At 40.8% G+C, this 27,415-nt stretch overlaps 3 protein-coding genes and 1 non-coding gene across 4 annotated transcripts; 1 reads left to right on the top strand and 3 right to left on the bottom strand.

Annotated features, from left to right (window-relative positions):
* Window positions 1–1,834: 1,834 nt before the first annotated feature.
* Window positions 1,835–10,172, bottom strand: LOC137805184 (cytotoxic granule associated RNA binding protein TIA1-like). The gene is made up of 12 exons (XM_068604988.1): window positions 9,977–10,172; window positions 9,147–9,243; window positions 8,798–8,896; window positions 7,389–7,443; window positions 6,959–7,046; window positions 6,619–6,694; window positions 6,264–6,372; window positions 6,074–6,169; window positions 5,125–5,209; window positions 4,461–4,599; window positions 3,632–3,786; window positions 1,835–2,146 (listed from the first exon to the last, which is right to left on the bottom strand). The coding sequence occupies exons 1-12, from the start codon at window positions 10,000–10,002 to the stop codon at window positions 2,008–2,010; spliced, it is 1,164 nt and encodes a 387-aa protein (XP_068461089.1). The 5' UTR covers window positions 10,003–10,172; the 3' UTR covers window positions 1,835–2,007.
* A 423-nt stretch (window positions 10,173–10,595) lies between these two features.
* Window positions 10,596–10,666, bottom strand: trnag-ccc (transfer RNA glycine (anticodon CCC)). The gene has a single exon. It is a non-coding gene; the product is annotated as a tRNA-Gly (tRNA).
* A 376-nt stretch (window positions 10,667–11,042) lies between these two features.
* rchy1 (ring finger and CHY zinc finger domain containing 1) lies at window positions 11,043–17,010 on the top strand. The gene is made up of 9 exons (XM_068566255.1): window positions 11,043–11,164; window positions 12,770–12,889; window positions 13,069–13,184; window positions 13,736–13,814; window positions 13,928–13,972; window positions 14,064–14,122; window positions 14,496–14,525; window positions 14,847–14,967; window positions 16,462–17,010. Exons 1-9 carry the CDS (start codon window positions 11,114–11,116, stop codon window positions 16,675–16,677), a joined length of 837 nt encoding a protein of 278 aa, XP_068422356.1. The 5' UTR covers window positions 11,043–11,113; the 3' UTR covers window positions 16,678–17,010.
* A 1,371-nt stretch (window positions 17,011–18,381) lies between these two features.
* Window positions 18,382–27,106, bottom strand: lrp13 (low-density lipoprotein receptor related-protein 13). Its single transcript, XM_068566659.1, has 19 exons — window positions 27,046–27,106; window positions 26,762–26,917; window positions 25,065–25,280; window positions 24,726–24,955; window positions 24,314–24,443; window positions 23,855–24,045; window positions 23,422–23,608; window positions 22,545–22,757; window positions 22,257–22,440; window positions 21,970–22,171; window positions 21,554–21,718; window positions 21,185–21,382; window positions 20,513–21,059; window positions 20,285–20,404; window positions 19,931–20,038; window positions 19,606–19,791; window positions 19,142–19,523; window positions 18,499–18,607; window positions 18,382–18,418 (listed from the first exon to the last, which is right to left on the bottom strand). Exons 1-19 carry the CDS (start codon window positions 27,104–27,106, stop codon window positions 18,395–18,397), a joined length of 3,609 nt encoding a protein of 1,202 aa, XP_068422760.1. The 3' UTR covers window positions 18,382–18,394.
* Between the last annotated feature and the right edge of the window lie 309 nt (window positions 27,107–27,415).

Raw genomic sequence — 27,415 nt, 5'->3', positions numbered from 1 at the left:
CCTGTTCCCCTACCTGAGTCCCTGGCAGCCCTGCTACTGTCACTCCAACCAACAGCATAAACACCAAGCAGCGTGAACCTCCAAGTGTTTCGACCCCAGTGATGCTCTGTGAGCAGGAAGTTGATAGGATGGGTGCAGCATGTCCAGGGGGTTCACATGAAGTTAGGAGAGGAGGGAAAGTTAAATGTTAACCTTCTCTTTTGTAATGGTAAATATACATTTGTATCTTTTTTCATTCTGATGCATAATTTATATGTTCAGCTACTTTTTTCTAAAGATTTAATTTGTTTCAAGTTTTTCATTTTTACAAAGAGAGGAAGGAAAGAGGATTGAAGTGGAGGACAGAGGATAAGAGGTGATGGGCAAATCCAAACTGTTTTTTAAAAGTTAAATATCAATTTCTATAAAAACATTTCTGATATTGAGGGATAAGTCATATTATTACTTTTATTCCCTGAAGATTTGATTTGTATTATTTGTTTTTATGACGAGAGGACAGAAGGTTGGAAGATGTTCCCTTATTTTCTAACATTTTGTTATTAGTCGTTATTTACACGTACACCTCACTCAACTTGAGATCTTTGCAGCAAAAAGTTTTAAAATAACTAAATTATTAAATAACACATAATTATATAACACAAATATACAGTATACTCTCATGCAAATGTTTCCGAAAGTGGTTTCTGAATCAAAGCTTCGTGAATGTTTCTGAGAAGACCACCTGCACGAGAGAAAGCCAAACAAACACTGTGGTTTATGTGCATTAGCATTTTAATTGGACAAAGCAAGAAAACATTGATTACAGTAGCAGAGTCATCAGTTCTCAGGGCTAACACCTCTCTGAACAAGGGTCTGAAAATGTCTGTAGGCACTGCCTAATTAAAAAGAGTATCTTGTCAGCTAAAAGAAACCAGCTCTATAAGGCAACAGGTCAAATGTAGGCCTCCCCATTTCTCTGGCAAAAAGAGCAAGTGTAACAGTTGAATCCACTCAGATTTTTTGATATAAAATACTGGCGTTTCAATAGATATTTAAAAACCATCATAAGTGTCAAACATGTTCACCCTTTAACATTTAAATTGTTACATATTAAGTTTGCACAGCATGGCAATGCCGTTTTATCCCTGCATGGAAGAATCGTGTGTTGCACTGTGTCACATTAGATAGTGCCACTCCGCTACGTTCAATGTTGGAGTTAACTGTCAAGTTATCAAAACAAAAAAGAAAAGCAAGCACCCACAGTTAACAGTAGCATTTTACTTACATTGTTTCAAATGAATTTATGGTTATTTACATGTGGCGAAAAGATTTGAGGCTGTCCGAAAAGATATGAAAGGAGAAATGGAATGCAAAAAGGAAAACACTCTTGAAGTCAAATTTGTCCCAAGTACAAGAGAGGAAAAAACTGTGCAATATTTATCTGCCCTTACAGAGAAACAGCAGTGGCAACAATCCCTGCAATTGATTTTAATCCAAGAGAAAATGAGAACAAATTAAACAGATTTCCATTCCTCAAATAATAACTGAGGTTTATAACTTAGCACGACTCAGACTTCAACAGTTTCTCAAAAAAAAAAAAAGAAAAAAAAAAAGAAACCTCTCATGGCTGTCTGAGAGGAAAGGTGTGAAAATGGAAGCAAGTTGTAAAACCCGGAAAAAAAAAAAAAATCCAAAAGTTTCTCCTTTACAGTTTTATACTCATTTACAGTTAACTTAAAAATGGTAAGCACCCTGGTCCAAGGCCAGTCTTGCTTACCACAAAGGGTGTAAATACCTGTGTGGGTCAAATCGCTCCTCCCTGGCTCCCATTATCTCAACCCCCCCCCCCCCCCCCCCCCACCCACGAAATCCCATTTACATCTCACATAGATGTCAACCTTTCCATCAGGTTCCTCATCCCAGTAAAAGTCTTAGTCCTGCCACAAATGAGGCGGTACACAGCCCCGCAGGGCACCTTACAGCCAATAAGAAGCTGACGGTTGAAAATACTCCCACCCTGCCCACTTATCAGTGTGTGGGGTATCCTGCGGCTCCCATACCGGGCTGGTTGGCTAGCATACTCCCATTCAATCCCTGTGTAGGCTCCATAACCCCACCGTTACTGATGGCGCTCATGCCAGTCCACCCAGCACTGGCCGGTAAGTGACTGCAAAAAACGAGGTAAAGAGAGAGAGAGAGAGAGAGAGAGAGGGGGGAGGGAGACAGAAAGACAAAATGCCAGCAGGTTAGAGGAGACAAGGCGAAAGGGAGCCATAGGGTTTATATTAGAGCTACTAGAATCTGGACAGCTAGAATGAGAACAAGAAGGTAAACAGAGTTATCAAAGGTTGTGAAGGTGAGGCAGGCTGGGCAGAAATCAAGCTAGCAAAAAAAAACAAAATAAAAAGAGTGGAGGGTTCTTTGGAAGAACCAAAGAAACATGTAATTTGATTAAATATGGGTGGACAAGCAGAGAAAGAGCACAGAGGCTAAGCGCTGCAAGCTAAATATTCCTTTTCAACTCCCCCCACCCCTCCACTGCAGAAAACAGCGTGGCTTATTTTCATTCCTCTTGCAACACTATGTTTGGCCACAAACGTCAATTCTCACCCAACAATGTATTTTAAGTCGTATGATTTCTATTTTCTAAATTCAGTGTGGAGATAACACAGCTTATTCAGGATAAAGCATCATCTTCGAATTTCAAGTCAAAAGAGGCCTCGTCTCTTTCTGGAATTGTGCATTACTGTACATTAGACGATCAAACACACTATCACTGCTTTCATTCCCTCACACCTTTGTACAGAGTCTATTTATACAGCTGGTCGCCAAGAATTTTAGACTGTCAACAACATATGGCCTCTCCTTTATTTTTCTTCGGTGCACAAAATGTCACTGCACATAGGCTGTCTAAATAAAAACAAAGTTTGATAACAACCTACAAAAGATATTTAACATGTCCTACCGACATTAATATACAGATCAAATCCTCAGATGTATGTAGAAATAAATCAATGAAATCAAAAGAAAAATGTAAAATTCTATGACATGAATGTAGACAAACAAAAACAACTGAACAGGCCTTAAAGAACACAGTAGGCAATTGTACAGAAAGGGAAAGGAAATTAATTCTTCAATATTAACCATCCCCAGGTGTAGACAGCAAGTGAAAACTTTGATCTGGGCTGTCAGCATTCATCTTGTTTAGTCACCTTAGTCAGTTATCTTTAAATGTATTGAAATTCAAGACATACGCTTTGAGCTAGTTTAAGGCAGTTTTCTCACAATCTTTTTTTTTGGAACAGACTACAGTTTGAACTATAAGTATAATTCAAGAAACATTTCGGAACAAAACCCTTCAGTTATTAGGATGTACTGTGCACTGCGAGCAGGTATAACTGCAACATGATTAACAACAAAATTAAAGTTCAGATTGTTCTGTGTGTGTGTGCGTGCGTGTGCTTATTTCTCAATCTTCAAGATGAGTAAGGGAGGGGCTGGCGAGAGGAAGAGACAGGTTGTGGGGTTCGGGGAGGGAGGTCACGGCTCCCTCCTGTGGCCAGAGCTGGCTCTCATTGCTCCGGTCTTGAAGCGGGACTCTGGTGGTGCTGGAGGCGGTGAAGGGGAGCCCTGTGCACACCGTGCTACTTACTTGAAGCCCTGCTGGTTCCAAGCCTGGCCGTAGACACCGTAGGTGGGGACCTGCCACCCATTCGGGACATACTGGCTGATCTGGGGCCCGTTGCCGTACCACTGGCCCCACTGGCCGTAGGGCTGGGCTGCCGCAGGGAAGCTCATCTTGTTCTGCTGTAGAGTACAACAAGTTTGGTTAAGAAAATACAACCCGAAATTACAGATATGCTGATTCATCACATGACCTCTGTTTTTGTTGACATGTGTATATATTATGGAATATTCACTTTGACAATTTATGGATATGGCAGATTAACACAGTATTAACAGACAACTGCAACAATTATTACAAACTACTGGAGGTCCCCAGGTAGTCCTGTGCCAAAAGGGATGACATAACGAAAACCTACGAACTATACACCATAAAAATAGCATGAGGTCAATATGTGATCCAATGATGAGCTTAAAAAGAGCCCACTGTAGCCCGAGTGTGTTGGTCAGTGAGATGAGCGTGCCACAATAAGATGGGGAAAATATATACTAGTTTTATGTTCAAAATGATTGCACTATTTTCTCCTCAAGTGATGTCCCATAGAAATGCACTTGAATGAACACAGCCTGCTTCACGTTAAGCTCAGATCTCCCTTTAACATTAAGGGAACATTCTTTGTAAATTCCTTGTCTGGATCAACACTTCCTGGGTTTCAAATCGACTGATGTCATTAATAATACAGACTTAGGATAAAAAGCGTCACTACCTTCCAGATGTCATCTTTTGCATGTGTTGTCCTATGAGCCTCCAAAAGGACAGCAACTAGTGGCTTTCTCTACACAACATGTGTCATTACCTGGGGCAGAGACATCTGCTGCATCGGGTTCATCATGTCTGGGGTCTCTTTACCCCAGTAGCATTTCACTATATGGCCCTCTATTGAGGTGCCATTCACTGACACAATGGCATGGGCCGCTGACTCATGGGAGTTAAACCTGGAAAAAAACAAAAAGGAGAAAGAGACCAAGGACACGCTGATTTAATAGATATTTACTTAGCAATGATGACCAAAGTTATTGAGCATTGGGACCAGGATGAATAATTATTTGATGGACAATGTAGACACTTGTGAATACATGCAATAAAATTAATTTGACAATTTAAGCATCTAACCAGTGACTAGGATTAATACTTCATCTAATCAATCAATGACCTTATTCCTGCCAACACAAAACATTGAAGACAAAATATACATGTGGATAAAACCTGTGTCGCTTACATAATTAAAAGCAGGTTTATTGGTTCTTAATCACAGTCCTAATAATCTAGAGCGATGCATGTTTTGTCTTCATCTTTGTCGTAAAATTCTCTCTCCCTACATCCAAAGCTGTAGTCCTGTAAACGGCTAGAATAAGAATTTGCAAGACCCAGACTGCTGAGGACCAGGAGTAACAATTTGTGCACCACACTTTGACTTAAAAGAAAAGAAATAGGGAAGTAAACATGAAATGTCCACATACCTCACAAACGAATAGCCTTTGTCTGGGAAAACTCTGATTTCCATGATTTGTCCAAAGGGAGAGAAAGTCTGTCTCATCAGTTGCTCTGAAGGCCAAACAGAAATTAAATTAAATTCATAGACCAGTCACAATTTTGCTGATGACACCACAGAGCTTCAGGAAAACTTGCGTTCAATATTTTGACAATGTTTTAGCAAACGGTAATGTTTTAGAACATTATTTTATCTTTTCTTTAGCAAAAACTCCTCTGAAAAGACTGAGATGTCCAAAACCCACCAAGTACTGTCTGTGTTGCCGAAATGCAACAGAACTCAAAATAGTTTTGAAGATAAATATGAACACAATGACAATACATTTATTTCACTAAGATAAACAAAGCCAGTGAGGTTTATTCTAAAACAACACTGTGACTCCACTTTCAAATCTCAGGATTCAAAATAAAGCATCGATGAGCAAGTTCTGAGATGCCGGTTTGATTGGGATGCTGAGCATGATACAGGATGCATGCACCTACGAGTTGGATATCAATTAGAGAACGTTTATTTAATTAAAAAGGTACACCAACTAATTTAAAATCAGCCAAATCAATTTATTTAAGGTTAAAGATTTAGAATTTTTGTAGGGCAATTACGTCAACAAATGTGACAGCGTCATTCAAAAACCTCAAGATCAGGAAAGATGTGGTTACACAGACCTTACTTGTTAGTAGAAGCAACGTATTGTTGGTTTTGGCGTCATTGGAGGAATGTTGAAGAATTATTAAAAAAAAAAAATTTTAAGGATCAAGAACAGCTTAATTGCTTTAAGAGGTGCTCACTAGCATTTGTCAGCCTTAACAGCTTATTTGCTGTTTTATTAATGATCTTTGAACCATTTTCTGTATCTACCTCATACTACCACTGTCATCATCATACTGAAGGCAGTAATGGTACTAATAATAGTGTATTACCTGTCAGTCCTGTGCTGACGCCGCCACAATACACAGTGCAGTTACTTGGACTGGACTGACTCACTACTTCATCGAAGGATAGGTGCTTGCAGTTACCTGCCAAAGGAGACAGAGACATTTAAACATTTAATACATGAATCCAACATCTTTATAAACAAGCAAAACATGTGCAATTCTCATGCAAACGCACTTTCATAGGTGGTCTTTGGGGCGGGGGGCTTTCTTGTGGCCCAGTTAGTTCGAATCTGTCTGCCTCCTAACCACTGACCACCCATCTGCTGAATGGCGTTCTCTGCGTCCTGGAACAGAGAAAGAGACCGGGTAATCCATGGAGCTAGCGTTTAGCCACATACAATCTAACATGCATCCCTTTAGAAGCACAGTAATGTTCAAATATGTCCTAAATTGCTACAATAACGAGAGAAATGGCTGTTTTTGGAGCATGTTTAATGACAACTATTACACTATAAACACTAATAACAGCAGAATTAACGTGAGGCTGCAGTAAAGTTAACAATTTTGGTCAATCATGTCTCTGTACTAACCCATTTGTTGAAGAAAGACACAAAGCCATAGCCTTTAGATTTCCCTGTAGCCATATCTTTCACAACACGAGCATCTCTGTGGACAAACCCATCATTTTACATTAAAAACATGGAGCACAACACAAAGCCTGACAGAAGGAAAAAAAAACAATAATAGTTTAGTTTCAGAAATAAAAGTCTTTAAAAGCTCATAAAATTAAATGACATCACCTATGCATTTTCATACCCAATAATTCTTAATTTATAGAGTAAGACGAACAGAGGATAATAACCCTTACTGGCATTTTCTTAAGTCAATCGTTGATTTAAATCATCCTTGTCAATAAATCCTGATACTTACGATATCCTGCCAAATGGACCGAAGGCAGCTTTGACGTCTTCTGTAGTTATTTCTGGGCTGAGGTCTCCAACGAAGACGTGAAAATGATCTAAGGGGGAGAAACAATATGTTTCAATATGCAATATAGTATATTATTGTGATTTTCGTTACTAGGCCAAGGACAAAAAGGAGTCATGGAGAGGTGTGAATAAATTGACAAAAATATGTAAGCATATATGCAATTTAAAATAATGTCCTTGATTTTTTATGTATTCAATTTTGTTACTTATAAAATTAAGTGCTCTCCATGTTTTAAAACTATTGAATCACTTCCTTTGATAAAGGAAATATAGTTTAAATGTTTTGTTACATAAAATTAATTGATAAAAAGGATTTCATTAGGGCAAGAGATGAGGAATTATTATCTCCACTGAAAAGCCCTCGTACTTACTACTTGTGTCTTTTTTCTGGCTGGTTGGCGTCGTGGCCCAGTTGACTTTGACCTCCTGCGGATAAGTGAGAAAGAACAGGCCAGGTGGGGTATGTTTACATCACTTACATTAAAATCTGGTTCTCTCCACTATAATAGTATATGATTGAAAAGCTGACTTAAAAAGTATTTTAAATGCAATAAATCTACTTCAAATAAAAAATTGAATGAGATATGGTGCGTTATCACGAGTGGTGAAACCGACCACTGTCTATATGTACGACCCCCCCCCCCCACCTCACGGATCCGCACGCATGTGAACCACGGATTATTTACTGTCGAAACCCCATAATGGGTAAGCCAACAACAAACGCACGCAGATCTTAGTTACAAATCTCTTCTGCCGTGGTCGCCAGTGAAACACACCTCTCTCAGGGTGGTTGCTTAGTTCAGTGATGTAGGGCTGCACCTAATCCATTAATGTAACAATCATGTTTTGTATGTATAAGTATAATAATTCTAAAGTAACATAAAATGTGATGTTAGTTTAAGCAATTTTCTTACTCACAAATGTCTGTTAACATAAACAGAACAGGGATGGTTTTCTGCAGAGGAGTTGTACGTATGGCTGTGTTAAGTCATTTCCAGTTTGAAGAATTTACAGAGCACCACATTGTTGGATCTCCGTCTACAATAATACCACACTAAGTATGTGTGTGATGTTTTTGAACTGCAGTTGTCATCTGAGGGAATACATTTCTTTATGCGACATGTCAATGTGCGTTATACAATTTGCTATATTTTATCAACGAACTGCCCTTAGTGTAGTAATTTAATTTCCCGGTTCTGTCATCGGACTGAATCCAGAAACTACGCTCATTATTAAGCCATCCAGCATCACTTTAATATTCTTTTTTACGGCTTCATGGTCTTTTTAATTTTGACAATTTGAATTTCAATGGTTTGCTTTATTGTTCCATCTAAATAACCGAACATTATCCGGCTCCTCCAAGACTTCATGTTTTGCTGTCTTTCCAAAGCAACTTACATGTCTTAAAGACTAACAGATGATACGGCACCGCCTCGTTTAGTAGATCCCTGAATTAGTCTTTTTCTTGCAAAACCTTACTTTGCTTGAAGCACTCACGCCACACGATGATTTTACAGACATAGAGATAGCTTTCTGGCAGTAGAGATGCACTGAAATGGTCAAGATTCGATTTAGACCCATGCTCCGGCAGCTTCCCCTTTACAGATAGAGAACTAATCTAATCTCCAGCTGGGAACTTGAAATTCATCTAATTAATGGAATACAAATACTAACAGTCAACAAGTTGTTTTATTATTATTATTTCAAAAGGCACACAACCGAAATGCCCCATACCTAAAGCACGCCCGTCCCCACTCACCCTGTAGACACGATAGCTTACCTTACCCATTATTTTCCTTCCATTCATGGCTGCCAGTGAGGCAGCGGCATGCCTGTGGTCATAGAACTCCACAAAGCAGTACGGATCGTTTCCAGCCGTCTGTCAATGGGAAAACAAGAATGATATTAAATACACAGCAAGGGGGGCAATTTAATAACTGCAGATAACAAAAGCCACCCGTTGTAGTTTGGAATCTCAGACTTGATGTAACTGACTTAGAGAACAAAGTCAATAACATGCACATATGGCGATTGGGACTCTCACAAGCAGCACCACCACCTTTCAGGCCACTGTTGGAAGTCATTTCCTATATAGTACAATAATACACACCAGAGAGAATAACACTTACATCAACTATCATTTTACAGCTCTTGCAAGGTCCTATTTGTGTGAAGACCTGCAGAATGAGGGGCTCGGTGACATCCCTGGACAGATTCCCCACATACCTGCAAACAAGGAGAGAGACGGGGGGAATTGAGTCTTTGTCAAACAGGAAGTAGCATGCAAACAAAGGCTAGTTAACCGGGCTAGCTTCAACCCACAACAAATCCTTCAATTAATATAAAAACAAGGATGGGGGACTGCATATTGCTTGCAGTGACCTCAATTTTACGCAGACAACTCCAGTACAGCCGGTCTCACAGGAGCCGTCTCTCCGAGCGTTGACGTGGCTCGTCTGCCAGCTAGCTAAAGATAACGCTAGCTAGGTTCATGAGGGCCTCATGCTCGGTGGCAACAAACGGCTGTAAAATTACATCCACTTCGCGAAGGGTCTGGCTATCACCTGGCTGTTGATAATAAAACACGGTTATCGGAGGGAATACATATATCGTAAGATTTTAAAAAACGTGTACATTTAAAGAGACGTAACCGGCTCCCTGCGATAACTAGCATTAGCTCGCCACTCAGTTTCATTTTCAGGCGAGTTGCGGTTCCGTCTATTTATACGACTAAATCAAACAGAACTTCACATTAAAAATTCAAATACAATATGTGTACTGTATTTACAAACGATGCATTTTTCCCACACGCCAAGTAAAACGTGTATTAAATGTTGACTATCTCACAGAATTACAGAGTTTTACAGTTTGAAATTGAAACAACAACGTGGAAACATCTCGGGTAACGTTAGCTATACTGAGCCCTTTCCAGGACATAGACGGGGCCGCTGTTACTCACAAGGTTCTGGGTTGATCGTCCTCCATTATCAAGGTTTAGCGGTCGCGTCCTGAGAGCTCTTTAATCCAATGACATACAAATGGTTTGTGCTGAACTTGAGCAACAGGGAACGTAAAGGTTATATCTACTATTTAATGATAAATCGGCGGCCGATTCTGCTCTCGCACACACCGCAGACAGCCTCAGTCTGATGCAAACAATAGGAAGTTGAAGATGGCGGAGGAGCAGCGTCAGCAGCGTCAACCTGCGCGCTGAAATGAAGCCAAAATCAGGCGCTCTTTCTCCCACACACAAAGATGTGCCTCTACATTTTTATTGTGACATGAGCTGCGAAACAAAGCAAGTTTGTTGGAGCTTTGCGTAACAGCGAATAGTACATTTCTCCATTCGCCTGTGTGTGGTCGTAAGCTTAAGCGCCAGCGATGCAAAAACATTTAAAGAAATGCACCCTGGAAACATCTGTGAAACGCACGCGCCGGTAACCCAGTGGGTGACAAAATCATGTGTAAGATGGCTAATTATAATGGGAGTTATTGGCTACAGTTCATCAACTAGCTAACTTGTATATTTCAGGGTTGTATCTTTCAACATTAGTTGCTAAAGCAAAATCAAAAATACGTGCGCCGCCCGGGAATCGAACCCGGGTCGCAAGAATGGGAATCTTGCATGATACCACTACACCAGCGGCGCCGTCCGAGGAGCTAGACATAGTGAATCAGTGTGTCTTGTCAACCATCAATATGAAATAAAGAATAAATTATATAATTAATAGAAAACAACTTTTATTCAACTGACAATCGTTCAATGAACGTGAACATTATTTAAAAAATCAAAACATTTTACAGAGAAAGAGAGGAAAAGAAAGCTCGCTTGACATAGCAAAGTATTGATGCATAACCAATACAAGTATTAACACATAACCAATAAAATTAACGCTAACGGTTTTAGTAAATGTTGCAGAATCAAAGTGGCGAAATGCGTGTCATAAAAATAAATGCAGTATCTAGGATTCGCAAACGAACGGGGGCAGCATAGCTGAGTCTACGCTGTAAAAAGAAGAAGAAGAAGAAGAAGAAAAAAAAACAGCAGTCTTGCCATCGCACTCAAAGAAGAAGAAGCGCCCGGTTTGTGGGAAACATGGCCTCCCCTGCTGGTTGTGAGCATTATGTACGCAGCTGCTTATTGAAAGTGAGTCAACTTTTTAATATGTATCGTATATATTCACCTCTGATGCATGTCAATGTTGAATGTGCCTCACTGTCACTCTGCTGAAACGGACAGTGCTACTGTATTGCTCTGGTAGCAACCACTCACAGCTAACCTAGCTTAACGTTAGGTCAGCTAGCTACATTAGCGATAGTTACTAAGACACCAGCTGGGCCCTATTCCACGTACGTGGTTTACTGATATAACGGGATAATTTCCATGATAAGATAACGTAGATCTGGATTTTCGCTTTCACGAAGCCAGTTTAGATCAGTCACCATAGCAACACATCGAAATCCCCTAACCTGGTCCGGAGCAGGTTTACTGAAAGTTCACTGCATAAGTTGTCCACTCCAAGCGGACAAAAAGCAGCTCTCTTCCTCATTGATAAAGGAGCGATATTAGTTATATGTGAGTTTTATAGTGAGAGAGTACTTGCAGATCGTCAATATCCGTTTTTACATCATGATGACGTCATATGAGCGCTATCGATTCTGCTGACAAGGACTCATTTATTTACGAGACTTTCTGGAGCCGTACATTGAACACCGGCGCAGCTGAGCGTTTTCCGTCTCACATAATGTACACAATACATACTGTATATGCAGACTGGATCACAGAAGGATTGTTTAAAAAAAAAAAAAAAAAGAGCGCAAGGCACAGCTCGCATTTTCGCGAGTGGGACACGTTTGTGTCCGCGATGCGGAGAACATAGGTTACATGAATATACACATAGTTCATGAGACATACGTGCATACAGTACACATATCCTCATAAGTATATATTAATTCGTATACTACTAGCAGCAGGCACATTTAAATATAATCTCATTGATTTGAGTTTTGAGGCACTTAAAATTAGCCGATACATTTATTTATTTTTTGACACATTTACCTGTCTGATATTTCGCACTGCTTAAGTGACTCGTGTTACGCGGCGTTGCATTCACAACAGGAAGTGTTGCGAATATTCGCCACGCTTGAATGTGAAATCGCCATTAAATTTTGGCATGATTATGGACTTAAATTCATCATCTGTACACATGATCAACTTCTGCTCATCAGCAGAGAAAAGAGACAGTCTTTCTCTGAGTTTATTTGTCATTTTAGAAAGACAACATCATGAACTTGGCGTTCGACTTTTCTCCCTTCTGAAGAGCAGCGGGCACGCGCAGTTATCCTGTGAACTGAAGTCTGGTTAGAATAAACGAGACCGTTTGTGGTCGGATCCACCTTCGTAGAACCGACATATACTGTAGTCAATCATCTCGTTAGGTTAAGCTGGATAATAGGACTTTTGATAGGATTTGTTGAACCACGTACGTGAAATAGGGCCCAGGTGTTCTGTAACACAGAAACTGGATGGTAATGACAGATGCGTATATATATTAGCTGAATACAAGTATGGAAATGTTTAGTGAGTAAAAAGTATGTCATTACTTATTGAAAAAATATATAGATTTCACCTTTCTATGAAGCTAACTTCTTGTTTTGTTGCAGCAAATATGATTTATTGTTGAGCTGTGATCTGACACAGCCTCTGCACTGGCCCTTCCATAGTGTGATCATATGTTTCTATGTATCGCAGGCACCTTGCTGTGGTAAACTGTATGTCTGTCGGCTGTGCCATGATGCAGAGGAGAACCACCAAATGGATAGATTCAAAGTCATTGAGGTGCAGTGCTCTACATGTCAGACAGTGCAGCAGGTAACTGAGAACAACACCTGCAGCTGATATGTTTTAACTCCAATGTCAGCTGTAGCAGTACCACTAAGTTATCTTAAATTCCACTTGTTTCCCTTAAGTTTTTATGTGTTTTTTGTGTATGTAGTGGTCAACTCATCAAGAAAAAATAATGGTACAAACTAAAGATGTTACTCTTGTAGGCACAGCAGACTTGCCAGCAGTGTCACGAGCAGTTTGGGGAGTATTACTGTGACATTTGCCACTTGTTCGATAAGGATAAGAAGCAGTACCACTGTCAGGCCTGTGGGATATGCAGGTGAGCAATAGTAGAGTTTATACATCTTAAATACTTGTCATAAGAACATATTTTTTTGTAATGATTATCTGCTCAATAGAAGACGCTAACAATGATATTGGTGCTTGGGGAGTAGAAGTACAAATGTCTCGAGGTGAAACATCCAGTCTTATATTCATTAGTTGAACTTTAAACCACATGAGGGAGCCTGGATGTTCTGATAATTGTAACTTGGATAATACATTTACATTCTGTTTGTTTAATTGAGAGGAAGAAAAAATAATGTCTGTTAACTCAGCCGGAATGCATCATTTGGTTTCATTTATTAATTATTTGACATGTAAATATGTTTTCTGGAAGACGTGCATGAAATAAAAGTGCAATTTATCAAGTTGACATGTCTTTACAATGTCTGGTTTACTTATTAAAGAAACTATAAGTTGATGTGGAAACTGCGATACTACTAAATATGTTGATATTTCACGTCATCAGTTGTGATGTCATGTTACAAGTAATTCATACATGAGGTAATTGTCATCTTTAGCAGTGACATTGTGCTTTGACCCTGACAGGATTGGGCCCAGGGAGAAGTATTTCCATTGTGAGAAATGCAATCTGTGTTTAGCTCAGGATCTGCAGGGAAACCACAAGGTGACTATTAGCCTGCGTCTGTTTCTGAACCACACACCCATCATCTGCGTTCTGTGTGATGAGCAAACGAGTGTCCTCATTGCTGTCAAACACAATGATCTTTTATGTTTCAGTGTGTTGAAAATGTTTCGAGGCAGAACTGCCCTGTATGTATGGAGGTAAAAAAACAAAAACAAATTTGACAACAAACTGTTTATGCATTAGATAACCTTCTCTTGTATTTGATATGATTTTCTCTTTTATCCGCAGGATATTCACACATCCAGAATTGGTGCTCACGTTCTTCCATGCGGCCATCTTTTACACAAGTATGACTGCTATTGGCTGTTGTCAGACTGAATTGTGCAATTTTGTCTATTTGTTTACATCCCAATTTACTTTACACCATAGAAGAAGAAAAAATGAATGTATGACATTGGCAAATTTCATTCCAGATTTAATAATTTATATACTGCTTTTAAAAAAAAAAAAATCATGTCTGTAAAACACAAATAGAAAAATTATGAAATTACAAAGATAATCAAAAATATAATCAAATATTGTAGATAATGTAGACACAATACATTTACATATTATATTTTCTAGCCCTATATTACCGTTAAATAGATGTAATATTTATTTAGTAATCATAGTTCAGAAGGTGTTCTGATCTACTAACGTGTTTGTTTACATTCTCTGCAGGACCTGCTTTGATGACATGGTCAGAACAGGGTAGGTCTAATTATTGATTTTTCCCGGTTACTCAGGACAACGAGTAAAATACGGTCTTGTTTCTTGTTAATGTGTTATTTATTTGTCAAAAACATGTCATGCATTGCTGGAACAATTGAGTTCCACACAAAGTCTGACTGAAACTTCAACACAAAGTCGGCTTCCACCACTAAACAGTTTCTTTTTTATTTAACATATTTGTAAAATTCTGACAGTGATTGTGGGGAAAATCTGATGTCTGTTTGTGTTGGGATTTGCAGTGCTGGCAAATTCAAAAGTCTTTCCACAAAATGTAATTTCGTTCCCCCTCATTTGTTTTAGAGCGTATCGCTGTCCTTTGTGTATGCACTCTGCCTGGGACATGGAGGACCACTGGGATCAGATAGACAAAGAGATTTCCCACTCACCGATGCCCACTGAATACCAGGGTGCAACTGTCAAAGTAAGACCAAAACACTATAACAATTACATTTTATAGAACTATTTTTAAATATATTTTTTTACATAGGAATCTTCCATTTCATCATTTCATCCAATATGCACAAGTTAATAGAGATGGGATTCTGTAATTTTTGCGATCAAGCAGAATTAGCTTGTGTGTGTGTGTGTGTGTGTGTGTGTGTGTGTGTGTGTGTGTGTGTGTGTGTGTGTGTGTGTGTGTGTGTGTGTGTGTGTGTGTGTGTGTGTGTGTGTGTGTGTGTGTGTGTGTGTGTGTGTGTGTGTGTACACACATGGAATTTAACTCTGGTTACGCAATGCTCTCGTCGTACATATTTTATACTATAAACAAGATAAATATAAAAAAAAGACATTAGCGACAACTGAGTAGTAATAATTCATTTTGTTAACTTTTTACTAGGGCTGGGCAAGGTAATGCGTTAATTTTTCAATCGATTAACGGCGTTAATTATTTGATCATGTGTTAAATGCATGTTGTTGGGTTTTTTGCATTGGGAGGGGCTTATCACTGCTGCACACAGGTGCTGCACTTTAAATTTCTCCTAGACAACGTAGTTCAGACCTGGGCGTCTTACGGCTCTCCCAGTCCGGCCTGCGTGAGGTCAATCAAAAATGAAAAATAAATAAGATGCACACCATAAATGCAATATAGTAACACTGCTTTTACTTTGAAGGCGATTTACGTACATGCGTGCGCATACAGCATACACGCGTGCGCATACACGCGTGCGCATACACGCGTGCGCATACATGCGTGTAGCCTCACCGACAGTCAGTGTTGACGACTTGCAGACTTGAGCCTGACGTGAAAGCACGTATTACTATTTAGTTTCTGTTCTCAGCGAGCAGCGAGTGCTGCAACAAGCTGCTCCGTCTCACAAAGCGCTCACAGGCAGTCAGTCTATCGGCATGCTCGCGCTGCAGGCTCCAAGTCCAGATTGAAAATGAATTGCACATGAGCAAAGCTGCCGCTGATACCTGTCAGCTGTCCTTCACATCTCCACCTCATTCAACCAGACTTCAGTGCACTTGTTCAAGCCAACACAGACTGGACTTTTTTCACTGAGGAAGAAAAACTGAACTGGAAAACATGAAAAGCACTTATTGCTTTTGTATAAAGTTAATTTATTGCTGGTCTTTAACGTACATCTTTAAGATAAGCAACAAATTGAACATGAACATAATGAGTTGCTTGTGCCTAACAGGAACCCTTACTACTGAACAGTACCTGTTCAGAAAAGAAAACAGATTCATCAACTATGTATGTATGTTAACTTGCTGTTGCTCAAGAGTGCTGTTATAATGTTCTGATAACATTACTTTAAAAAAAAAAAAAAAAAAGCGTGCGGTACAGTTTTTACTTCATTATTGAATTTGGCGCATAAAGCGATTAATTGCAGGATTTCTTTTTGATAAATTAGTTACATTTTTTCTCTCGTTTTACATAATCTATTACTTTTGTTTGTCCTCACTATAGATTATATGTAACGACTGCCAAGCCCACTGTACGGTGCCTTTCCACGTGCTGGGGATGAAGTGCAGCGACTGTGGCTCCTACAACACTGCACAGGACGGGGGACTCATTCAGCCGCCTCAACAGCAGCAGCCAGAGCAGAACATTGAGGAGAATGAGGCTGAAATGGACATAGAGCCAGAGCAGCAAGTTCAACCTCAGTTGCCCACACCAGATTAATATTTGACATTTGTACTTTAGACATTTGGCTGGTGCACTTACTTTTACTAACTTACATTGAGTGTGACAGTTAACTGAGCCAATATTCCTAGATTGTATGTATTACAAAAACAATCCAGTTCTGCAGTATCAGACCAATGGAGATTTTTTTTCTGCCTTGTCTGTTGCTCCCCAAACAATTGAGTTCCTTGTTTTTCTTATTGTTATATACTAGTTTAAATCAGTCAAAACATGAAAGATTAAATATAAGAAATAATTTTCCATTGCGGTAAAGACTTCAGTAATGAATGTAAATATATCTGTAATAAAAGAAAGAAGCTTGTTGGTCCTTTTTACCAGCTCATTTTTAAAAGTCAATGAAAATAGACAGTAAGGTCTCAGGCAAGACCTGGAACAATGTTCCAATGTGAATTTATTGTGACGTAATTGACATACTTCAAGCTGCAAATCATCTATTGGGTATTTCCTTCTCATAATGTACAGTTGCCTGGGCTCAGACCTTTGAATCTTCCCACTTCAAAGTGAAACAAACAGGAATGAATACCAGTCAGGGCAGGGTGGAGCAGTAAAGAATTTTAGGTGTTAGTGTGATGTGTAGAGGAATGGGTAGACTGAAACCAAAGGGCGATGTTTGGGATGTGGTGGTCCCGGGGTTCTGGCAGAGCTGAAGTATTGAGCGTGGCTGGAGAAGGGCCTGCATCTGCAAGGCCCAGTGGGCGCAGTCTACGTGGCATCAGGCACGTCTGAACACTGGCTGCAGTGGCTCCTGTGAAAGCCCACCATGAGTGCCTCCTCTAGATCTTCACCCTCACTTAGACCCATTTGTCAAAATAATTTAACATGTGACAAGATTGCTTTGTGGTTGTAGAATAGAGCAACTCACTAGACAGCCCTGTCACCATAATGTCAGTGAGAAGTGTAGTCCTCAGAAATGCTATTTCTCTTTATTTGCTAAAACTAAGCCAAACACTTGTGGAATGAATGAGAGGAATTTTACATCCACTGAATTGAAAATACACTTATCTACACGACCGCTATATTTACTAGTTTTTCGGCTTATTTTGCAGATCATGCATACAAAACTTCCTGAAACATTACTCAGATCTCCCTCTCAAGTCTAGATTTGAGTGAGAGTCCCATGAACACATTTAATGCAAATCAATTTATTTCTAAATACAATTTCAGAATTGGTCAACCAGTTTCATGACAAATGTTTAAGTTTCACATTAAGCTAAAGTATTTTAACCATGTAAATTAATGTTTAGTTGACAGCCTTTATAAGATTGTCCATATAAAACTGGCCAACATGTTAGTTAACCAGCGTCACCTCAAGCAGCTATACAACAATGAATCTTTAATATTCTATGATATTAAAATTATCCTGCATAACTCTTGATACTTATAACATAAGTCACATTTCTACACAACAGAATACATTTATATAATGAGATCAACCAAGATTGAAAACTACACCCTGATGCTGAAATTTGGCATGAGCCTAATAAAAGTATATCTAAAGCTAACTGTATTTAAGCTGCATCATTTGGTAAGATAGCATTCCTCCTGCTTAAAGTAGCTACGCTAACACTCATCTCAAGTGGGATCTTAACACTTGGTTCATCTTAATGGTCGGACAGTAAACCATGTTTAAATAACTTTACAGGAAACTGTGCAAAATGCAAAACTTTTATTTAAAAACTTTCCCACGAAAGCAACCTCAGCCCACAGAAGATACTGCTTCCTGCAAAGAAAGAAAGAAAAGTCAGACTGCCATCCCACAAGCACAGTAATTGGGAAGTTTAGTTTCTTGTAAAAGTAAACCTCTGGTTTGTCGGTATCTGCTGGAGACATTTGTGTACTTTGGGTTGTCTCAGCTTTGCTCTCCAGGTCAGTCATACTGGTTCCCTTTACTGCTGCTGCGCTAGCTCTCCTACAGGAAGGAAATACAGAAGTAGTCCTGTGCTCTATACAAGAGTGATCATTGCAATTAGTGGCAAACAACGCATTTACACACACAACTCAATGTATAAATAAGTTCACATCAAAAATACTCCATAAAATTTTAAAAGCTGCATTTGATGTCTTTATTTCAGTCCCACAAGAAGTGTAGCTCTGGAGATAGTAATGTCAGTCAGGCCACCACTGGTCCAGACTAAAATCTCCACCATTGGTTGGAAAGATATTCACCCGGTATCATGCATACCTTCTGCTGAGTAGACCTGTGCCATACCATGAGTGGGGGAACAGTGGCAAAATACCAGCAAGGCTATAGTCAGTCCCTCACCTGGACTTTTAGTTTATTTGCCAACTGATCACCTGCAAGCATTGACAACTCGAGCAGGTAAGCATTTAGCATAAACCGCTAAGGCTGGCAAATAACTGTCCCAGAGCCACTAGACTGGCTTTTAAACTGTATACATTTATTTCTTACCAGGAAGGTTTCTTCATAATTTGTAAGACAAACCTTTGGTTGGCCTTCTTCCGCTTGACTACAGCGGCCATCACAGCAATGACCACAACTGCTGCACAGATTGCCGCGGCGCCGTAAACAATGGGACCCTGCATGTTCTTCAGGAGATTGTCTTGACAGGAGTCACCGCTGTAGACCAGTGAACACACACATGTAGTGTCTCCATTGGTTTCAATACAGCGTCCGTTGCCACTGCAGTGTTTCTGGCTGCAATCCTCGGCATCCAGGTTCTTTAGCAAATCATTTACATTCAGGCTGGAGTTCAGGCCAGTGACATCAGAAAGAAGAGTTACAGGGGGCAGGGAAGGAGGAGCCGAGGAGCTGTAGGGCTGGGTAGGATCAAAGACCTCGACACCCGACAACTGCTGACCAACACCTACAAGAAAAAAAGTAAATTAATGATGGTTTAGAGAAACTTAAACATTTTCTAGTTCTTTTTGACATCTATGAAGACTCACAGTTCTCCGACTGGTCATTGCAGTGTTCCAGGCACTGCCTGCTGCCATCAGGGCAGTGCTGCTGCGGGCCACAGTGGGTGGCATTCACAAGGATTTGGTCATGGGAACACTTGCATGTCAAGCCTCCTGGGGTGGCGAGGCACAAGTGGTGGCAGTTGCCATTGTTTTTCATGCACTCGTTTGAACCTGAGAGAAAAATCGGTCAGTAGGTTGACATCAACTGGAGCGTTTGACATTTGGCACTAGGCATTTTCCACTTTAGTATGCTCACATTTCAAGAGGCCCTCGCAACTGCATCAAAACAATTAGTTTGGTTCTTACGTACCAGTCTGACTGGATGGGCTGAACGCCTTTAAGCTGACCACTTTTGCGTCAACTTCAAACCACAGCTTGTTTTGCAGCTTCTCATCCATGTACCAGAGCCTGGTCTTATCTGAAGGGAACACAAAGTCATGTCGCTTGATGAGAAATCTTTGGTAAGATCACCATCCAATCTAGTTACTAAAAAATGGGTCAAGCTAGGAGTTGCAGATTTTAGATAATTTGTAATTGAGGAATTGTTAACCTCTTGAGCTATGGATTTTGACAAAACGGAATAATTTTAGAAATGTTAAACAGCCACAATTCCTGTTACAAACATAGCATTCATTTATATATCCATACAATATGAGCCCCATACCACTGACAGTCATCCAGAGCAGCGCATCACCACTCAGCACCACAGCAGCTAGGCCATCTTCAACCTTCAACTCAATGTATCCAGATCCATCAAGCTGAACAGAGCCGATGATCCCCAAACCTGGACAATAATTCAAGTAGTCTTTATTCCACTTTTAGTGCACGCAAGAGCTTAAAAACAGTCAAACCATATTGATCATTTGTAACAAAGTAATTCATAAAATCGTACCCGTGTCAGCCCAGTAAATTGTATCCCCATTACTGGAGAAGACCAGCGATGTGGGCTGGACAGCATCCTTCCACACCACACTCCGTCCGGCACCGTCCATGTCGGCACACTCTACAGTGGCCACTGTGCGTGTGCCCTGCAGGCACATGTTGGTGAAACAAACTCTTCCTTTGGGAGGGTTGAGGGCGATGGACCCCACTCCACAAATACCTTCCTTTATGAGAACTGCCGTCTGTGCGCCAGTGATAGAAGTCACCTGCAGCCCGGGTTGTTTGTTGCTGCTCCAGTAGACGTTACCCGTTATCCAGTCAAGCGCCATGGCGGTGAAGGTGTCCCCCACAAGTTTTAGAAGCTGTCCCTGAGAGGAAAAGTTGGAGCCCTTCAGTTTGAAAGAGCCGAGTGACGTGCCGTTGTCAGTCACGAACAGAGTGTGATCATGTAGACTGTAGTCCATGATGGTTGCTTCATTAATGCCGGGCACCTGCAGGGCCAGGTGCTCAGGCCAGCCCTGCAGGTATGTTGCAGTGTGTTGGGACTGCAAGTAGATCTATGAGGAATATAGATAAGAGTCCATTACCCAAAATGACAGTGAAAAAAAGGCTTCCGTTAAAAGCAAATTAGACCTAGTGCAACTACTTGATACATACAATTTAAACATTTATTTAAAAAAACCTGGGTGACAGTAGACGAAGACAACATCAGCAGGTACGCGGAATTTAACAGGCTGGAGCAGGTAACACCATCCTCAGCCAGGAGTCCAGCAGGACACCTGCACACAGCCTTGGGCCCCGGGGACAGCACACACATGTGGGAACATCTCATCTTCTCACACTGGTTGTCAATGCCAATCTGGAGCAATGGGTGAATGACCTGTAAACCAAGCCAGACACCGGAAAGTATTTTAATAAAGATTTTCCTTCAACACATTAATGCTGATACATTATATCCAGCACATGGTACAAGTCAGCTGTGTGTGAGCAGTATGGATCACTGCTGCAAGCACTTCACACAAGATTCAAGTCACATTTGGTTTTCACTCACCTTTACAGCAAAAGGTTGTCTGGGTCTTTTCAGGAGAACCTTGTGGTTTTTGCCAGATATTTTATGGGCGGCTCGCACCACTCTGTTCTTGGCATCAGACCAGTAGAGCATGTCATTGAACACCGATAGGGAGAATGGGTTGGTGGTCTCTTTCATTTGTAGAATCTGACAATCACATTTAGACACTATTATTTAAGCATTTTACAGCAGAGGGCACAATTTAAATAATATCTAGGATACGATGTTATGAAAGATAAACAAAGCCACTTTTGAGGTAGTTATAGGAGGGCAGAATTACCTTTTGCTGTTTAGTGTCGAGTTGTTTAAAATGTGTTTTTAAAAGCCTCCAACATGTGTTGGAGTAGTTTCATTTAACGCTAAAGTTCTTTCAATACCCACTCTTCTAAAGGTCTTACCCGAACGTCATCTCCATCCAGTGTTGCAGAGCCAATCGCCCTGAGCCTTTCATCCGTCCAGTAGACTCGTTCAGAGATGGGGTCCACAGCCACACCGCCCGGCCAGCCCAGACTGGAGTTCACCACTGCCGTCCTCTCTGACCCGTCCATCCCGGCACGCTCTATCTTCACTACATTGCCAATCTCAGTCCAGAACATCAGCCTGATAGAAACATAAAAACAAGCAAGATTGTTTTGAGTTACAAACGTCGCACATAGTTAGCAGGATTAAATGAAGTAATGCAAACCCTTTTTGTGGCAGCAGTGCCAGAGAGCGAGGCTGATCCAGGTCTTCATCCAAGATGACAATGTGGTCCACTGACTTCAGAGTTTCTTCGGCCAGTCTGACGGCAACAATCTGACTGTTCATGCCATCGATCCAGTACAGGTTCCTCCCGAGCCAATCAACAGCAACAGAATCAGCTCGGACACCTGTGGAAACGAGGTATTGCACGCCTTAAGACTGCTTATTCACAGTAAACATGCATTCCGCCATGTAGATGTTGCCTTCAATACACAACCACATTTGCGCCAACCTTTAATCAGAGTTCCTGAGGTCTTCTGGTCCAGCGAGGACCACTTGATGCTCTCAGTGTCCAGACTGACCCAAAAGACTCTCTGCTCCCGCCAGTCGTAGTCCAGAGAGAGGATGGCCTTCTTGGCAGAGGACGACAACACATCCAGGCGACCACTGCGCAGGCCATAAGCGAACAGGTCCGTTTGGACAGACGTCAACAGGAAAGGTTCACCTGAGGGGAGCGCAAAAGACTAGCATTCAAGGTGCCAATAGGCATTTTAAACCTATTCATCATAGTCTAATGAGTTAATGTATTAACCACAGGCAAGTTATTACTCAAAATGTATATCAAAGACATTTTAGTAATATTTTCATACACCTATATCTTTGTGTTAGTGTGCAGATACAAGTCAAATGTTCATGCAACTTCAAAACATTAAAGGAAAGTTGCAACATTTTGGGAAAAATCTTCCATTTGCCTTCTTGGTAAAAGGGAAGATTGAAGCCACTTCTACAAAGACAGCCAGGAAACTGTTAGCTTAGCATAATGCGTGCTGCCGGCCACATATGTACACAGGACTGCCCTTGGCAAGAAATAGTCGGCATATAAATGGAAACGTGATGATTTTGCACTTTTCCTACGGAACAAGACATAACACCAATTTGTCAGTTTTAGTTGCTGGAGTTTCTGATCTTCCAACTGAGTCAGGCTTGTTTTCACCCTGCTTCCAGTCTTTATGCTAAGAAACCCTTCTCCTGGATGAAATGTGATATTATACAGACATGAGTGGACCCAATATTCTCATCCAACTTGCATAAAAATTATGGTCTGAAAATATTTCCCAATGAGGCGAACACCAAAGGACTAAGGAGGTCCTCCATCAAAAGGACTTCACCGGTGATCTTGCAGTGGTGTTCATCCGTCTCCATAATGTAGCCTGGGTGACAGTCACATTGGTACGAGCCCAGAGTGTTGACGCACAGCTGACTGCACACGCCTGGCCACTGGCCTTCACACTCGTCAATATCGTCACAGGTCTGCCCGTCATTCATGACCCTGAACCCTGCTGTACAGAGACAATGCTACACCACAGAACATAAGTATTAGTCAGAGGAACGCAACAGTTACATTACACTTATCAGAAGGGTAAGCCAGCACGATACTCACTTTACCTCTACTAAAAATAATGTTTTTGTATCTAGAATTGTCTTTCAAAGACATTGTATGGCTACAGTCACAATTCAGTTTCTTGTGCTCTTTACGTTTCCATTTCAACCCACTGATTGGCTTGATACACTTTAACAAAGTGTGAAATCCAGGGTCCTTACTGGTCCCTGTGGCGTGGCGTAGCAGCCCTGGTGGCAGCGGCTGTGATCTGCCTCTGCACAGGTAATATGGCAGCTGCCCCCCTCATCTGAGCCATCTGCGCAGTTGATGACGTCATTACAAACCAGGATTGGATCCAGGCACTCGTGGCTGCCACACTGGAACTGTGGAGGGAGGCATGTCACCACCCCACCTGTAACAGTTAATACAGCAAGTTGTCACATTTAGAAATAACACATTTACTGAAAGTAAAACATTTAAACCCTTATGTGTTAATTCCATTTACAGGCACTACTCTTAAAACAAAAAAAAGGGTTTGTGTACTTTCTAATGAAGTAGACTCTTGGCAATAGAGGAGGGCTTTACATGCAACACTAAAGTTCCAGCTCTATTCAAACTGGAGATGTGCAGTTATGACGACAGTCACAAAAGTGTAATTGAGTAAACTATAATTTACTCACAATCAGTCTCGTCACTGCCATCGTCGCAGTCCTTCATCCCGTCACACCTCCAGGTTGAAGGGACACACTTTGTCTTGGAGTTACACAACCACTGGAACTCACCACAGATAAGTGGAGCCACAGGACAATCCTAAAGGAATAAATTATTTTACGGTCATTGAAACAGATTCGAAAATTCAGCCCAACAGGTAGGTCACTTGAGGGTTTGTCATTAAACCCCGATGACATGCATTTGCCTAACTGACGTAGTCTCAAGACATAATCCCTACCAGCTCCATAACAGTTTGCACCCTGAACTTTGACCTCCATAAGGCTGAGGGTAATATGTCAATGTGAAAAAAATCGGGCCAAAGACAGAAAACTTGTAGCTACTTTACCGCAACAAACTTTTAGTACTGCCTTCAACATCCACCTTTTCATCGGTGCCATCTTTGCAGTCCTGATCTCCATCACAGATCCACGCCAACACCAGACACTCTTGGCTCAGGGGGCAGCGGTGTTTGGTGGTGCAGGGCAGTAAGTTGGTACAGTGGTCTTCATCCGAGCGGTCCTGGCAGTCTGGGTGACCATCGCAGCGGATTGTGGCCGACACACACTGACCACTGGTACACTTAAACTCATTGACACTGCAGTCCATGTCAGCTACGAGGGGATAGAGATGCCAAAGATACCACAAAAGTTGTCCTATACAGGCAGAGGCGTTAAATACAGTATATTCATATGTTAATTTATTTGTTCAATGACAATTCACCACAGTTTGCTTCGTCACTGGCATCCACACAGTCCTTCTCGCCATCACAGAGAAAGTTTCTGGGAATGCAGCGGCTGTTCCCATCACACTGATGAGCGCATCCCTGCATCCGCTTGGCACATGCCAGTTCATCCGAGCGGTCTTGGCACTGAGGCACGCCATCACACACCTTGCTCTGCTCTATGCACTTCTTTCCATGCGCGCACTGGAACTGGTCTGCAGGAGATGCATGGCATAGTCAGGATGCAGACAGCACTGGAGTCATAATGGAGCTTAAAAATAGTGTACGGAGTTACCAGCTTCACTATCCATGAATGACTTGCAATTATGTACAATGCCACTCCAGACAAATGCATTTTCAGCCTACATTCAGATAAAATACAATTTCCTAACAATCCTCACTTAATGGCGGTACTGTGAAGTCAAATTGCTGATCTTTCTCAGCACAAATAACCTGTACATTTTTTTTTTTTAAAAAAGGGCTCTGATGTGCCAAAACATAAAAATGATACTGACAAGACTAAAAAAAAAAATATACGTTTTCACCCATACACAAGAGATTCCACCTGAACAAACCAACCACCAGGTTACCTTTGTCACATGTTAATTTGCATTCTTCCTCATCTGAGCCATCTTTGCAGTCTACTTCTCCATCACAGAAATGGATGAAAAGGACACACTCCACTTTGTTCTTGCAAGGTCTGGAGCCCAAAGGACACTTTATGGGGGTCAAGGAGCCAACAGAGATAGCAGGTGCCGAGGTTGGGCTGGCCCCTTGTTTAAACGTGTTTTCCGCTTGGTCCTCTGACACTAATGACAAATACAATGGGTCAATGTCAAGCGAGAACACATACAATGCAAGTGTGGGATAGATTTATATGTTTATATAGTCTCAAATCCCTTTAACGTACCGCAGTTGGCTTCATCTGTGCGGTCCAGACAGTCAAGCTCTCCATCACAGATGAAATTTGCAGGTATGCAGCGACTCTTTTTGTCACATTGAAGAAAACAGCTCTCAGTCCGCTTCGTGCAGTCGATTTCATCTGAACGGTCCTGACACTGAGGTACTCCATCACACACCTGGTCCTGGGCTATACACTTTTTCCCATGAGCACACTGGAACTGATCTGCAAGCATTTTACATTATGAGACATGTTGGGGTTAAGACAGAGCTTCTTGAAGGTTCAAATGTTCAGTGGTGATTAAACTGCAGGATCTTTTTTAAAGCTGTAGTTTATGGTCCTGCTGAACTGTATTGTAGAGAAAGCACAGCTTTAAATATACCACAAACATTTATGAAGGTTGGATATATTGCAGGGCTGTTGGACAAAACTGCATTGTTTAAGGTGGGTGTACCTAATTAAATGGGTTAAAACGCTCAGTTTGACAGCATTTAAGTTTATAACTAGTATTTTCTCTTCAAATTAACCTTTATGGATTTATTTTAACAATACTCATGTTTTTAATCATAAACTAATCGAAACACTATAGATTTAAAGTAATGTGTTCATTTTATTAACCATTATGCAAATCCTGCATTATCCAAATAGTCTCAGCTACACTGACTTAGCTCTTTTCAGTGTTAGCCACATATTTTAGTTACTCACAGAACCATACGTGACACCATCCCATCTGACTTGTAGAAGTTAAAGAAACTTAGAAGTAATGACTAATAGTTGGACTCAAGAGTCCAGTACCTTCATTGCATCCTAAAGTGCAGTCCTCTTCATCTGACCCATCCTTGCAGTCTAACTCTCCATCGCACAAATGGCTATAGATGACGCACTCTGAGCCATCTTTGCACAGTCGAGAGCCGAGGCCACATTTCAAAGAATTGCCTTCAGCTGAAAACAAAAAGTCACACTGCTAAAGACAAAAAAAGAATATAGCTAATAATACTGCGCTCACTCCACATCTAAACTGAGAAACATTTGAACTCATATTTTTGTAGATCAAATTAGTTTTGGTAGCCATGACTCACCTTGCAATGGCCCTGACAATTGTAATAAGAATGCATAAAGAAGCCAACTCAATCCACCCATGGCCACAGGCTGAATAAAACAGAATAAATGCTTCCAACTGCTTAGCGTAGCACTTTATACCTATAACCAGGTGATGCTAATACAACCTAACTGAACACCTGAGTGAGGGGAGGAGCTAATGAGTCTTGCCCTGTTATCCTGTGCAGCTGTTGAAGTAATCATATTATACAAAAATGGAAGTAAAAACATTAAAACTCATACTGGACCTCCATATATATATATATATATATATATATATATATATATATATATATATATATATATATATATATACATACTGCAGTTCATCTACTGATGTATGTTGTTGAA

Source organism: Clinocottus analis, unplaced genomic scaffold (assembly GCF_023055335.1).
Source record: "Clinocottus analis isolate CAN_PGR_092001 unplaced genomic scaffold, fCliAna1.0.p SCAF_7, whole genome shotgun sequence".
Classification (NCBI taxonomy): Eukaryota; Metazoa; Chordata; class Actinopteri; order Perciformes; family Cottidae; genus Clinocottus; species Clinocottus analis.
The sequence above is the reverse complement of the archived record's forward strand: the minus strand, read 5'-3'. Positions and strand labels throughout refer to the sequence as shown.

Bases quoted from the DNA above. Each gene is read 5' to 3' on its own strand.
- lrp13 (XM_068566659.1), bottom strand. From the start codon at position 27,106: ATGGGTGGATTGAGTTGGCTTCTTTATGCATTCTTATTACAATTGTCA. The intron at 26,918-27,045 runs GTGAGTCATGGC...AGTGTGACTTTT, and splicing joins ATTGTCAGGGCCATTGCAAG to TGTTTTCAGCTGAAGGCAAT. The intron at 21,383-21,553 runs GTGAGTGAAAAC...CTTGGTTTACAG, and splicing joins GACAACCTTTTGCTGTAAAG to GTCATTCACCCATTGCTCCA.
- rchy1 (XM_068566255.1), top strand. From the start codon at position 11,114: ATGGCCTCCCCTGCTGGTTGTGAGCATTATGTACGCAGCTGCTTATTG. The intron at 12,890-13,068 runs GTAACTGAGAAC...TTACTCTTGTAG, and splicing joins CATGTCAGACAGTGCAGCAG to GCACAGCAGACTTGCCAGCA. The intron at 13,973-14,063 runs GTAAAAAAACAA...TTTTATCCGCAG, and splicing joins ACTGCCCTGTATGTATGGAG to GATATTCACACATCCAGAAT.
- LOC137805184 (XM_068604988.1), bottom strand. From the start codon at position 10,002: ATGGAGGACGATCAACCCAGAACCTT. The intron at 5,210-6,073 runs GTAATACACTAT...TTTGGCCTTCAG, and splicing joins CGTCAGCACAGGACTGACAG to AGCAACTGATGAGACAGACT. The intron at 2,147-3,631 runs GTAAGTAGCACG...CGTTTTTTGCAG, and splicing joins TGGAACCAGCAGGGCTTCAA to TCACTTACCGGCCAGTGCTG.